We start from the raw sequence: 15,616 nt of genomic DNA, 5'->3' as shown, positions 1-15,616 counted from the left end.
TGAATTACACCTGCATTCATTCGAGCTGTTCAAAAAGAGATATGGATTTGACAGATCCTCTCTGGAGATTCTAAATAAGTCTTGTGAGTTTTTTTAAAAATATTCAATCACATAACACCGATGGAATCCACATTCCGTTTTATAAAACAGATGATAATATCTGTATTTAACTACTCATTGTCACGGCCTTCTATAATGATTGGCTATCATCTTGGGCTCCATCTAACAGCAGCAGATTGGTATTCTCTGCACACGTCCACTCAATTCCTGTCGTCTGTCTTTGCTGTCCTTTACACATTACACACAAGGCATTATTTACTCAACTATAAAGCTTCATGTCATGTTCATAAGCAGCTCCTTCCAAGGAACCATGCCACCAGAATTAATGCTCGATTCAACAGGGAGATGCAGGCATGCGAGCGCTGGCTTCTTCAGAGAAAAATACCTAGTGGTTCTGAATAATCCTTTGGAATGCTGCAGAAGATACTTCCTGATGTGGTTTTCTGCCAGATGATTCACTCCCTGTTTATGTTTATTTCTCCATTTGACACGGTATTCAATTTAGTGTGTCTTTTGGATTTGTCATAGTAACTTTCTAGTTAGCACAAGTGTTAAATGACTGTCTTCTGAACTGCGAGAGGAACTGAGAACAAACCTTAGTAGCCTAGTGTAGTAGCACTGCACAGATATATATTTTTTTCTTTACAAACAGCCATTTAGTAAAAGAGATGCTGTCGTCAGCACAGGGACTCAGCTTCCAAGAGCAGCCAGCAAGGACTAGGGTATCCTTGTTTAGAGAAACGCAAGCTATCTTATTCTCTCCCGTTTATTAAATGATTCAACATTGCAGTATGCCAGCAACTAATTAGTATGATCAACACAATACTGGGCATGAACAAGGATAGACACCCCCCCTTTAGACGTAAAAGCACTAGCAAATGTACATTGCATACATCCGGCCGTGAGATATATCACCCCTTCTCCCATACTTTAATAGTCCCTCAATGGAACTTTGTCTTTCCACTATTGCATTAAAAGTCATTTATAGCAAGGCCTGTTAATGAGATCAAACAGTTGAGCAGATCCCCTTGTTCTTCCCAGGCGTTAGTAGCTAACTTACTTTCTTCAAAGCAATCTTGCACGCACACACACACAGAGTTCTATGCACTGCAATTTCAATAACTAGATGCCGACAAGTAGAGACCGTAAGGGGATGCACACAAACATGCACATACATACATGAAGTGGCATACTCACCATTAGCACTGCAAAGTTACCGAAGTGAGTACTATGAAGGGTGGTAATATTGTCTGCCGAGTTAATTATGTGGCACCCTTCTCCCCACCAGCCTCCATGTCCATCTAGAAGGTCAAAATCCCAGAAGACTGCAATGGGGTTTATGCCCTGTGTAAAGTGCTTCAGTGCAATGGTAAGAGGGCTGGTGAGGTTTCCGATACTGCACCCATCTGCAAAAGGACCAAACGGAATTAGAGCAGTGAAGTGGAAGAGGTTCTGTTGCTATATGCCTTACACAAAGCTTCTCAAAGTTATTTATATAAGCATAGATACCATGACAGGATAAAATGGTCCAAATTCCTCCCCTATTCTATCAGCATAAAAATAGGTTAAGGCTACCTTCAGAACTTTGAAACAGTTAATATTAATCATTACCGGTATCTTAGTAAGTTAGCCTTCAAATCATTCATAAACCTAGATGTAGTGCTGAAATGCCCTAAATTGAAATGATGGAAGATTATCGCTTCAGAGGGGGAAAAAAACCTCACTGCCTTTGACATGATTAACAGTGAAGGCAATTTCTTAATCTGAAAGTCATGCAAAAACCTCCTAAAATGTGCACAGAAACGTGGACACAATTCAGGATGAAATTAAATGGTTAAAAACACATAGGATAAATGTTTAATCAAAAGAATAACCTTTTGCTTGTTACTGTCATCTTTAAGAGCACCTCTTTCATACCAGGAGGTTTATTGATGACTACAAATATACATGCAACAGGACTCTAACCCACCCACCCCCCCGCATCTTGAATTGCAAATCTCAAGGATTTGACATTTCAGTAGTCATGGGTCAAAATTTAGAAAGAGACATTCTTCTCCCTCCCCGTGCCACTTCGACTACACTTGTGAACTTTAATGAGCCAAATAAAGAATGTGGCTGAGAAAGATGAATCCTGTGCTTATAGCTACAGAGCTTTGGTTACACGCAAGTTTATCCGAATAAAACTACAGAGGGATGAATTAACCCACATATCTGCGTTAAAGCAGAAGCCAGACTCGCATCGGCATACCTGCGTGCGTACTCCACTGCACCATTCTTTTATATACTCTAATGTATAGCTTAGCTTTCAGATTAAGGAATCAGCAGCACAGCACTTACCTATATTTATGAAGACAACTGGCGTTCCAATCGTCCTGTAGTTCCCATAATCTGCAAGGTGAGATGAGTTGCCAGTGCTAGGAAAGAGTTTTCCATTCCGAAAGGCAATAAACTGTAGCTTGCAAGAGGAGTTATCAACAGATTGCAAGGCTGAAGACGGAGAGAAGGCAGACCACGGCAAATAAACTGAAGCTACTGCCACAGTGTTCTATACAACGAGGAAAAGGGGGGGGAGAGAGAAGAAAATTTAAAATGCAAATCACAACAGGGTTGCTTTCATTATCTTTTAAACTCCTGCAGGAGAAATGTAGGCTGCCTCTCTATTCCAACATGCTAGAAGCAACCAAAAGATGCAGGAGCTGTAACCATGGGAATAGGATTGGTACAGTGCATATTAAAACGGAAAACGTTTTGATTGAATGTGCGAGTCTGTATGGTCAAGCTCCCTGCTGCAGAGGTGAGAATGGTTCTTACCATGCCTGCTAGAGGGTCCATCAACACTGCAGATCTGATTTAAAGAGACAACCTCTACCAGGTTTTCTCCTCCACTTAAAACAGAATCAGACAACTTACATTAAAACATATCTCTCTAGAAGGGTAATTAAAGGGGACTGAAATGTGTTTTCTTAATACAAAGAACTGCATCAGAGAATGACTCTCGACACTGAAGAATGCAAGGCAGTCGGTTTCTTCTTCCTTATAAAAGCATGATTTCACTCTTAAAGGAAATCCTGCATCCCATATCAGTAGGGATTGTAGAATTAAATGTATTAACATGAACACGCTGGAACATCAAGACTATCAGATCACAAGATCAGATCAGAGTTGTGGCGGAGTATTTTCAGGATAATGACACCAAACCATTTCCCATGCACAGAACTAAATAAAGATTAAGTTCATTTTCTATCAGTTAACTCCTCCTTTCCTTGTACAATGGTGAGCATGTCATCATTAAATCCAAAGGCATGAATGAAGGGGAGGAGGGGGGACCAACACAAATCAAAAGAATATCAAAAACAAAAGAAGAGACTGTTCTGAGATTCACAAATGCTTCTATTTTTTTCCTTTAAAAAATAAGGTGAGGACTTGGGTTCTTTGCAGTGCAACGGGGCTATACTCCATAAAAATGACTTTCCTGCCTCCCCCTTTCTGCTGCAGTCTCCTCTGCCTTTAAAACTATGCTCTTGTGGGTCAGCGGACCCCCAGGAACATTACGGGGGTTCTAGGGGTGTCTGCATTTAGGAGAATCAGCAAAAATCATCTTGCCCCTCTCTTGTCACCAGAAAGGGAGCTTAGGATCCAAGTCGGAGCAGTTTTTCTTTCTGCCAAAGGCAAGATTCTGCTTCAGTGGCACATTATTCATACGTATTATCCCACAGTTTTGTAAATAGACAGTGTCTTTTTAGAAACAAGGGAAAAAAATAAGCTTTGCAATCATACAGGCATATGCAACACTATAATATTTATATGAGCTGTGATGATACGTGACAAAGAAGTAGCAGACCCACAGACAAAACTACATGCTAAAAAAAGGCACGTAAGTTATCATTAAGATAATGAGGAGTGAACAGAGCAAAGTTTGAGTTATGGTTGGAATTACCAGAAAATGTGAGGAGGTAATTCAGAGGCCATTTAAACTAAGAATTCCCTTTACAGCCAATGGGCTAACAGCATATGAGGCATCATAGATTTACCCTGCAAAGAAGTATTGGCTCTTCCACAGCTAGCTCTACTATTAGGCAGGGAGAGATGGTTCATTGGGTGGCAATTTGTCAGATATTTTGTTTATTATTGCTATACGTTCCACATATTATTGCTATATGGTATTGCTGTATAGGACAGATGGCTTTTTTTGCCTCAGGCAACGGACTATCTCTGGGCTCTCCTCCTGTACCTAGCCATATCCATTTTACTTATTCAACAGACTCTTAGTCAAACGTTAAATCACCACAGAGTACAAATCACCTCATCTTGGGGGCAAGCACAGTTTTACCACCTCTGACTGAGGAAGCAACAAAGCAGAAAAACCATTCACATCCCTTGATGGGCCAATACAAAGATCCAACCAAGTTATCAAGGTTACCACTTGTCTATATTTGTATAGGGACTTAGGGCACAGCTACATGGAGGTTTGGAAAAGATCCTAAAGAGTAACGGTGCTAGTAACAGTAAAGATAGAAGGCCCGAAATATGTTAGAAGTAGTTTGAAAGTACAGTTCCTCCCCTGAAAACTTTGGAATGCAGCATCTCTGTGTTTAAACCACTTCCATCATACCTCGGAAGCCCTGATCACATCCATCCTGCCTTTACAAGTGCACTCCTGTTTATAAGAAACAGCCCACACGTGTTCACTTTACGAATGAAACAAGACACCAGTACCTGGATAAACGTGGTGGCTGTATCACGTGTCCAACTGTGTATGTGTTGACCATAACGTGAGAATTCCTCATCACACATACAAAGAACAGTCAAGTATACACTGTACATGGATGGTACATGTGTTCACTGTAACTTGTGAACAGGGCTAGAATGATTTTCTTCACCACAATTGCACAAGGCTCCCTTCTTTTCTCAAAGTCCACAGTGCCAAAATGGACCAGTCAGGGAGGGGAGGGGAGGGGCTGTAGCTCAGTGGTAGAGCATTTGCTTGGCATGCAGAAGGTCCCAGGTTCAATTCCCGGCATCTCCAGTTCAAGGGACTAGGCAAGTAGGTGATGTGAAGACTGAGACCCTGGAGAGCCGCTGCCGATCTGAGTTGACAATACTGACTTTGATGGACCAAGGGTCTGATTCACTATATGGCAGCTTCATGTGTACACAGCTAGTTTTTCCAGTATCAAAGCAGGTGAAAAGGCACCTTCCAGCATGATATCCTTGCTTCTGCTTAGCGTTACAGCATTAAGTTGGTAGTATTATATTTCAAAAATGACTTTTCTTTTTAGGTGCATGCTTAAGTCCATTTCTATCTCCTGAACTTTAGTAAAACATAATGATAGAAGAGAGTTGGGTGACACTTCAGCAGTTATTTCACGCTTTGTGGCTCTGTTGCTGACAGGATGAATCTTGCCACAGCCTCTGCTTGAAAGGATGCTGGTGACTGGACCTTTAAAAATTCTGGCTTGTAGTAGGCCTTATTAGTCTACAGGTGTGGTCTCTTTCTTTACCTCATTTATACCCTGCCTTTCTCCCCGATGGGTTCTCCAAACAGCTTGCATCGTTCTTCTCTTCTCCATTTTATCCTCCCAGCAACCCTGTGAAGTAAGTTAGGCTGAGAGTGTGTGACTGGCCCAAGATCACCTAGCGAGCTTCCATGGCAGAGCAGGGATTTGAACCTGGGTCTCCCAGATCCTAGCCGGATAATCCACTACACCACACTAGCTATCTATGATTTGCATTTTCAGAGCAAGAAGTCCTGCGGCTTTGTAGCTAGGTGTGTTGATCTAGGAGTGTGATTTAGGCTGAGGGTCCAAGAGGTTGTGGGTGTATGAAGAAGAAGCTGTGGCATATGCTCAGCATGTGCTATGTATGAAGAATAGTGCAGGTTCAACCCTGGCATCTCCAGTTGAAGAATATCACGAGTTCGGAAAGACCCTGGAGAAGGATTGCCAGTCACAGTAGACGGTGATCTGGACGAACGAATTACTTGATACAAGGCTGCTTTCTTAGCTCCAAAAAGGAGTCATTTTCAATCCAGCAACTGGTAGTAATTCACCAATTACCGTCCACTTAATATCATTTGCATACTGTAGTGTTATTGATTTATAACAGTTTGCTGTGCCATTGGTCTTGGTCCTTTAAATAAATTTTGCACGACAGGAGGAGAAGTGAAATACGATGATACTGTTTGCACTGAAGCTGTAAGAATTTCTTCCTCTTCAGGCAGAAAGGATGTCAGTTGTAACCGTTCAATAACCGGTAGGCTATAGGCTATAGTATTATTACAATTTACAATTTACAGGAGGCTACAAAAGTATGAAGATTGTACCTCGGTGTATGGTTAGAGAGTTCATGATTCAGCAATCTAGCTTTAACTAAGAAGGTCAGGGTCTGGTCAGTACCTAAATGGTAATTAGATCCACCATTTTGAAATCCATAACAGAAGAAAGGTGAGATGGAAATGTAACAATAGAATTCTTTTATACAATCAAGGTGACTAACACTACACATTGTTTAAAGTAGCAAATTCGCCAAATTAGCATTTCTTATAGAAGATTAATGTTAACAAACAAGTAAGTCACTAAATCACAATGGATGAAATCAGGATGGGGGAATCAAGCACACCTAAATCTCTTTAAAAGCAATGAAATGCAACCATTTAACTATAATTTACAGTGCAGTCCTATGCACACTTAACCTGGAATACGGCTGCGTAGGATTTGTGCTGTTACTTTCAATTTATTTCAAAGGGTCTAGGATAGGGTTTACATTCAGCAAAGCCGAACCAGAAAAAAAAACATCCTGAAAAATACCTTATCTGGATTTGGAGGGGGGGGATTCCTCCCCCCAAAAGGCAGTGATTTAAAGGAAGCCAGAAAGTGGATGCCAAATAATGCTGAATTCTTTTGGCATTTTTCAGGCCACTTTGTCCCTGCCACCATTTAAAAAAAAAAGACCAGGGGGGAATTCCCTCTCCCCCATCCCTCCTCTTCCCCAGCTACCACTGCCACTTCCAAACTCCACGTGGGCTCAGGGGTGGCAGGCAGCACAGAGCTGAACGCTGGGCACACTATGGCCCAGCTGAGCCATGTTCAGCTCTGCACTGCCTGCTGCCTCCACGTGGAATTGGGAGGCGGTGTGGAATTTTTCGGGTTCAGATTTAATAGACCCAAAAATTTTCATATTTTTGAAAAAAGCCGAAACCCCCCCATACCAGTATGGGGATTTGACTTTTTCGGCTTTTCCAAACACGACTGGGTCTATTAAACCCAAACCTGAAAAATACTGGGGAAATGGTGCACACCCTTAGTCTAGGATATTCTTAAATTTTGCGGGATTGCTGTTCCATTAAAAAAGGGGAGTAGTTAAATAAATTTAGGTGTCCAAATTAGGGTTATGTGTCTGAAAAAAAACTTTTGGATTTGCATTTGGGAAGCGGAAGGGTATACATACTGAGAGAGACAGCGTGGTGCAGTGGTTAAGGTGTTGGACTAGGACCTGGGAAAACCAGGTTCAAATCCCCACTCGCACCATGGAAACTTGCTGGGTGACCTTGGGCTAGTCACACACTCTCAGCCCTGACCCTGGCTAGTATTTGGATGGCAGACCTCCAAGGAATACCAGAGTGATGTGGAGACAGGCAATAGCAACCCCCCCCCCCCTCTCTTGCCTTGAAAATCATATGGGATCGCCATAAGTCAGATGTGATGATGACAAAAACAAACGAGAGAGAAAAGTTGCTGCTTTTCAAGAAAATAACAGGGAATGTAGTCCTGAGACTTTCCATTAAAGACACCCCCCTCAGGTTCAATTGGATTGGATCAACTAGTCCAGTTCCTTGGGTCTCTGAACAAGGTGCCCTCAGCCGTCCCACTTGTCTCCCATTGTTTTCTGTGGGGGAAACTTTCATGTTTTCCTCAGCACAAAGAAACCAATAGCTAAACACACAAGAAAAACCACTTCGCAAAAGCCTCCACATGCAAACAAAACCAACAAGCCCCAGAGAGCCTGCCAGAGAATCTAAGCAGAACCACAGACCAGTGTGGCAGCCTAACACAACCAATGTCAAACAAGAGATTTCAACTTAAGCAAAAAGGTAAAACACTCACCTTATTGCTTATGACAATGGGAAAGAAAGGGAAAGAAAACATAACAGTGCCATCCTACAGTGCCCTTCTAAGCCCTTTGGCTTCACTAGACTTAGTCAAGAAACTGCGCTATGAAACTTACTGGTTAATACTTCACCTCACCTCAGCAATGAACACACTAGATGGCCTCGGTCAAGTCACTTATCTCTCAACTTGAACACCTCCCCCCCAACTGCAGTATGCAAATAAATTGAATATATAGGATTGTTGTAAGGATTAAAGGAGATTATCTCTATCCATTCTGAACTCTCTTAAACACTCAACAAATGCTAAACATTACCATCATTCCCAGGGATTGCACAGCAGTCAATATAAAATGAAATGTTCCCATGGATAGGACAAATGCAGTGATTGCCAAAGGTTATTGGTAGAAGGTTATGAATGGCTAATGTTTTCCAGACATATACCTGTTAATTGACGATCCCAGTTACGTAATTAGTGTTGAATGGTCCAGTGAGAAAGATATTATATTGAAAAGAATATATTGGTTTGGACGGACACATGGGTGATGTAGAATAGGTTACTGTGTTATAATAGAATTTACATTTCTCAGAATTATTGCTAGCTGAAGTTAAAAACAGCGCATTGGAAACTGGCTTTTCTATGACACTGACCAATATCTAATTAAAACTATTATCATGAAAGCATTCCTGCCAAGTATATACATTAATTTTCACCGCCAACATATGCTGCAGTGCTGTTAAAAATATTGCATTGTAGATTTGCTGATTTTAGAGTGTAAAATAAACCAAGTTTGTGGTCTTGCTGTACAACCTTCAATAATCTCAATACATGAATATTAATCACACCCCCAACTAAGGAGAACTCTTGAGGAATCTTAAAAACAGATATATTGTGGCATATCCTTTTGTGGACTGAGGATCATTTCAGATTGCTCACACTGCCTGAAGTGGACAGGGTTCTTGGAGTTGTGAAGATCACCACCTACAGACTCCCCCCCCCCCCATCAGATTGATAAAGAGCTGTCAAGAGAAAAGAACTCTACTGGCTAAGTGTTAATATATCTCAGGTTTGAGGCCATTTTCCAAAAAGAGGCAATTGAAAAGTTTCTGTTAAAGAGCTTCTCTTTAATAAAGATAATTTGGTGATGATTCACTCGAAAAGATGGGCATCCAGGAATTACATTAATGTAATTCAGAGATCCTTTCCTGTTATTATTAGTATGTCCTGTGTCCTTGTGCAGAAACACCTCCCAGCTTGAGGTCATCATACCTAACCATTACCCAACCCTAGGGCCAACTAAATCTTGTCCCGTGTGGTTTCACCCCATGGCCCAAGAATCTGCCCCCCCTTTTGTCCGTTGTGTTTGGTTATTTTGGCGTAGGAATCCCACTTCCCCCAGCACAGTTTGGACTTAATTAGACATGATGGCATCCGCCATGGGAATGTCACTGTCATTTTAGGGGTGACATTCCCCTCTGTTTACAAATGCCACAGGGGGGTGATCCTAATTTGGACTATGGAATGGGGGAAGAGGGGCACCTGTTCCCTCCTGCTGGCCCACCAGGCCAAACACTAGGGAGTTGTGCTCCTGAAAAAATGCAGGGAGAGAGCAGGAGCCCTCAGTTTTAAGCCCAAATCCTCTCTTTCTTTTGGTTTTCGAGCTCTGAAAGAAAAGAGAGCCAGCGTGGTGTAGTGGTTAGGAGTGGTGGTTAGGAGCAGTGGGCTCTAATCTGGTGAACTGGATTTCTTTCCCCACTCCTCCACATGAAGCCAGCTGGGTGACCTTGGGCTACTAACAGCTCTCAGCCCCATCTGCTTCACAGGGTGTCTGTTGTGGGGAGGGGAAGGGAAGGAGATTGTAAGCCCATTTGATTCTTCCTTAAGTGGAAGAGAAAATTGGCATATAAAAAACAACCCCTCTTCTTCTTGATTTTGGCCAGTGGTATCAGAATCTCTGCTGGATCTCCAGATTAGTAGCTCTCTCTTTCCCTTCTTCCACTTCACATTGCCTCCTGCCTGAGCCTGCCACTTGAAGCTATCTATATTTCTCTCTCTCTTCCCCTTACTTCCATCTCTTTCATCAAAGTGGAATAACTTCCTTGCCTTCTCAGTATTCAGTACTATCCTCTTTTATATTTCTACCAGTTTCCCCCCTCAATAAATTATATTAACTTCCCAATAAAGCTTTTAGGAGCCCCGTGGAGCAGTGTGGTTAGCTGCATGACTGCAGTCCAAACTCTGCTCACGACCTGAGTTCGATCCCGACGGAAGTCGGTTTCAGGTAGCCGGCTCAAGATTGACTCAGCCTTCTGAGGTTGGTAAAAGAAGTACCCAGCTTGCTGGGGGTAAAGGGAAGTTGACTGGGGAAGGCACTGGCAAACTACCCCGTAAACAAAGTCTGCCTAGTAAACGTCACCCCATGGGTCAGGAATGACCCGGTGCTTGAACAGGGGACCTTTACCTTTACCTTTTAATAAAGCTTTGCTTTAATTTGTATCCTCTTTAGGTTTTAGGAATCTAGATTTAGGTTCCTTTCCTGTGTCCAGTCCTGCAGGAGGGCTTCATTACCTAATCAGTGATTCTATTTCTGGCATTGGGGTCATTGCTCTGAGTTGGTGTTTACATAGTTAACAGATCTTGGGAAGCATTGAAGAATACTGCTCCCAGGAACATGTTCTTTCAGCCAGTGTTAAAATCTGAGTCAGCAACATCATGGTAAAGAAAAGAGTGAGAGCCTGTGTAGTTTCTCTGCACAAGGTTTCTGATGTCAGTTTTTAAAATGTGGGCTCTATTCAAGGTGTAGGGCCATATTAACACCAAGCACACATGTTCTTGACCACATGTGATAATGCAAATCCAGATTGAGGTTGATGGTGGGACAGAAGGCATTTAGTCCTTATAGAAGCTCTCAAATACTTTCAGCTGAGAGGTCCGGATGATAAAAAATGCAATCAGTGTGAGGAGAGACCGAGGACAGAAGCTATGGAACACCTTTTTGTCCCTGCAGCAGAACTTTAAAAGGTTTTAAATGGGGGAATTACAGAAGAAACAATAAAAAACTATAGCCATTCAATTTTAACTGTCATTAGTGACCATAACTTCGAAAACCCAGATTATAATGGTTCCATGTTCTGGGGTTTTTGGGGGGCTTCTGAAGGATCAGGAGGCTTGTGGCGCAGAGTGGTAAGCTGCAGTAATGCAGTCCAAAGCTCTGCTCATGACCTGAGTTCGATCCCGACGGAAGTCGGTTTCAGATAGCCGGCTCAAGGTTGACTCAGCCTTCCATCCTTCCGAGGTTGGTAAAATGAGGACCCAGCTTGCTTGGGGTAAAAGGAAGATGACTGGGGAAGGCACTGGCAAACCACCCTGTAAACAAAGTCTGCCTAGAAAATGTCGGGGTGTGACATCACCCCATGGGTCAAGAATGACCTGGTGCTTGCACAGGAGACCTTTACCTTTTTTTCTGAAGGATCGCCTTCCTGCATTTACAGCCCATTCCTGAATGGGGGGCGGGCAGAGCCGACGAGAAACCAGCGTGATCCCTACGCTGGCGTCTGAACCACTTGTGCTGTGCAAAGTGGCATGGATGCTGGTGCAGGGTGACTTACACCGCCCCCAGAGCGCCACACAGCAGTTCAAGCCTCCTGCGCCGGCGCTGCTTCCCTAGCAGTGTATGTCCGGCATGAGTGCTTGCGCCGGCGTCCTGGGGGGCATTCCCTGTGGAGGAGCTGCCTTTAGGCAGCTTCCTAACCCATTTCAGCTCCAAAGCGCACCGTTTTGCAGGCGGCGAGATATGCCTGCAAAATCATGGCGCAGCCCAGTGAAACTCTATGGGGAGTACCATGTGGTTTTTTGTGTGTGTTTTTTTGTGCAAATATATATATCTTAAAGTATCTTTTCAGCTTGCTGCGCTGGCAGCAGGCCGCTCTGGAGGCAGCATAGCTGTGCTGCCTCTGAGCACCATTTCCCCTTCAGGAATATGGGCTGTCAGTTGCAAATGGAATTGAAACAGTAGTTCCATGTGTTAATATATCACTATATACTCCCTGAAAATCTGTCCCCAAAAGCGAGATCCTACTGTATGACTTCTTGGAAATAAATCACATTCAGCATGGTGTGCCTTTTCCCAGTCTAATTAATTCCTTCCTCTTTTATAAGGGCTGGTTGATTCTCTCAGGCACTTGCAAATTAATAGCTAATATCAGTTCTTTTTCATTTGGGGAAGGGGGGTTAACACTGCTTTTCATTTTGTAGCCAGCCAAAATCCCTTTGCACAATTGGTTTCATTTTATTATGTATGATCATAAGAGTGCAAACTAATATAAAAACAATATAAAATATCCACTACTGCTTTGACTGTCTTCACAAGGCAACTTGGCACTGCAGTGGTCTTCTAAGATTGTTTTAAATGTCAAGAATCAGGCATGAAACACAATGGGGAAAACTTTCTATGGGAAACACAAATGCAAAAGGTTGCCAGTGTTGCCTGAACTGACCATAGAAGTGCATAAATAATGGTAATTACAGACTAAATAGCTGGCATGCTACCACCCTTAATCTGAAAGCACATCTTTGCAAATGCAGAATCTTGTTTTACATTCCAAGAAATAGAAAAACTTTTCAGGGAACGGATGTTTGATTGTAATACACCGGAGCATCATGAAGTAGGAAAATGCTAATTCTGAACCAAAGAGTTATCATGTTTGGCAATCTCATTCTTTCCTTCCTTGCCCAGAACTTGGCTTCTGAGCTTTGTCTGATTCCAGACTGCCAGTTCCAGAATTTGGATGCACTCCACCACAGTACCATGCTCTGTTTTTTACAGGTTCCCTATCAGCAGCTTCCTCAAGGAATACGGAAAGAAAATAAAGACAATAGGGGAAAATATACAGGTGCTCTGCTGCAACACTGATAAAGAAGGCTTTTTTTCAGAGGCATCAGCAATTCCTGTTCCCATTCCCATCCAGGTGTAGCATTTTTACTGCTTTCATGAAAGAAGGTTAAATGCTTAGGGCTGCTTAGCTTGGAAAGAAGACAGATAAAGGAAGTATTTCTTCACACAACGCATAGTTAAATTGTGGAACTCCCTGATGGCTGCCAACTTGGAAAGCTTGAAGAGGGGAGTGGACATGTTCATGGAGCATAGGCTATCCATGGCTACTAGTCAAAATGAATACTAGACATGATACCTATTCTCTCTCGTATCAGAGGAGCATGCCTATTATATTAGGTGCCAAGGAACACAGGCAAGATGCTACTGCAGGATGATACTGCAGTTGTCTTGTTTGTGGGCTTCCTAACAATTCTGGGTTTGGTCATCGGGGGAGATATTTTATTCCTTTACATTTCTCACTTAACAGATAAAAATGGACACAGATAAAAATGCATGCATTTTGACATGCACATTTCCTCACTCACACTGGGCCATGCACATTCTCTCCCCCCACCCCGGCATTGTCCTGGCTTAGCTGGGAACCTGCCCTGCAAAGCAAATGACACGACATTCATTCTCTCTCACTCACATGTGCAAGAATGGATGCACACACAACCAGTCTCTCTCTCTTTCTCCTTCATGGTTCTCTCTCTCACACACACACATACCACCTTCCACCAATATCAGTTAGTTGAGAATGCATCTTTGCAATATTTCTCCAAAAAGGAAACCTACTAGGATGAGAACATCAAGCGCATCTTCAACTGTATTCGTATACCAATAACTAGGGACAGATGCAAGCAACCCACTCTGTTTGTGGTGGCTGCTTTTCGTCATGAAAACAGAAGCTGCTCCCACTTACAAGCAGACTACACACCATCACAAGCCTCTTCAGTGTAGGCAGGGTTGTGGCCTGGAGCAATGCAGGTTCATGAGTCAGCCTCCTTGTCTGTCATTAGCAGGGAGCAGCTACCATTGGCATAATAGAAAAAGAAGAGGCTACTGTTTGAGAAGCGGGTGGGGGGACATTAAGCATTGGTTCATTAAGAAATGAGGTCGCCAACCTCCAGGTACTAGCTGGAGATCTCCTGCTATTACAACTGATCTCCATCCGATAGAGATTAGTTCAGCAGGAGAAAATAGCCGTTTTGGTAACTGGACTCTATGGCATTGAAGTCCCTCCCCTCCCCAAACCCCGCCCTCCTCAGGCTCTGCTCCAAAAACCTCCCGACGGTGGCGAAGAGGGACCTGGCAACCCTATTAAGAAAAGTTCAGGAGTAGAAACAGGGAAGTAACAGGTTCCTCTCAGAGAAGGTTTAAAGCAGGGTATAGGTTTCATGGCACTCATGTTGCCAACTTCCAGGTGGTGGCTAGATAGGGTTGCCAACCTCCAGGTAGTGGCTGGAGATCTCCTGCTATTACAACTGATCTCCAGCCGATAGAGATCAGTTCCCCTGGAGAAAATGGCTGCTTTGGCAATTGGACTCTATGGCATTGAAATCCCTCCCCTCCCCAAACCCCACCCTCCTCAGGGTCCACCCCAAAAACTTCCCACCAGTGGCAAAGAGGGACCTGACAACCCTATGGTTGGAGATCCCCTGCTATTAGAACTGATCTCCAACCGATAGAGATCAGTTTCCCTGGAGAAAATGGCTGCTTTGGCAAATGGACTCTATGGCATTGAAGTCCTTCGCCTCTCCAAAGCCTGCCCTCCTCAGGCTCTGCCCTGAAAATCTCCAGGCATTTTCCAACCCGGAGCTGGCAACCCTACCTAGCACATGAATGACATGGTCACACAAAATACTATACAGCGAGCAACAGTATACAGCGATTGTTTAAAACTGTAAACAATCCAAAACCTATTTATTCTCCCAGCTCTTTCGCTTCTGCAGGATTATTCCAGAATCATATGAGAACTGCAGCCATTAATCTAGGTCTCCATGACAATCTAAATACATTATTTATTTATTTATTTGATTTATGTAAAATTACTCCATCGCAACCCAAGTTTATGGCCTGATTTTTTAGCACAATTTCCTTCACTTCTTATTACAATAAGAGACTGATTATCTCATCTTTTGCAAATGAGTGATTATAGAGTGGTTAAACAACCCCCAGAAACCAAAATCTAGCTATTCAGAATCTACAGAGTGCGTCACTTATTTTTATTTATTTAAAATATTCATAGTCCACCTTTCTATCAAAAGAACTTCAAGGAAGTTGGCTATTATTAACAAAACACACACACGATTTTCAAAAAATATTAAAATAGTAAGAAGCACTCTAAAGTGATCCATGTGTACATATAACTTTATATCAATGCTGATAAAATCTGAACTGGCAATGACCAACCAGGAAAGAGATCTTAGGGTCATGGCAGAGGTCAAAAGGGCACATTTTGGAATTATTATGAGTCGGATTGTGAACAAAACAGTTGGGATCATAATTAGGGTTGCCAGCCCTAGCTGGAACCTCAGCAGGAGAATTTGGAGGGTGAGGACAAGCTATTCAAGTATTG

At 42.8% G+C, this 15,616-nt stretch overlaps 1 protein-coding gene across 2 annotated transcripts in view; it reads right to left on the bottom strand.

Moving 5' to 3' along the window:
- The window catches only part of ADGRA1 (adhesion G protein-coupled receptor A1), a 475,126-nt gene that overhangs the window by 104,411 nt on the left and 355,099 nt on the right, over positions 1-15,616 (bottom strand). For both annotated transcript variants that reach the window (XM_056849586.1, XM_056849587.1), the window contains 2 exons: positions 2,398-2,605; positions 1,258-1,466 (listed from right to left, as the gene is read on the bottom strand). In XM_056849586.1, coding sequence (XP_056705564.1) covers positions 1,258-1,466; positions 2,398-2,605 — 417 coding nt within the window. The remainder of the gene's footprint in view (positions 1-1,257; positions 1,467-2,397; positions 2,606-15,616) is intronic.

Source organism: Euleptes europaea, chromosome 5, assembly GCF_029931775.1.
Source record: "Euleptes europaea isolate rEulEur1 chromosome 5, rEulEur1.hap1, whole genome shotgun sequence".
Lineage (NCBI taxonomy): Eukaryota > Metazoa > Chordata > Lepidosauria > Squamata > Sphaerodactylidae > Euleptes > Euleptes europaea.
The sequence above is the reverse complement of the archived record's forward strand: the minus strand, read 5'-3'. Positions and strand labels throughout refer to the sequence as shown.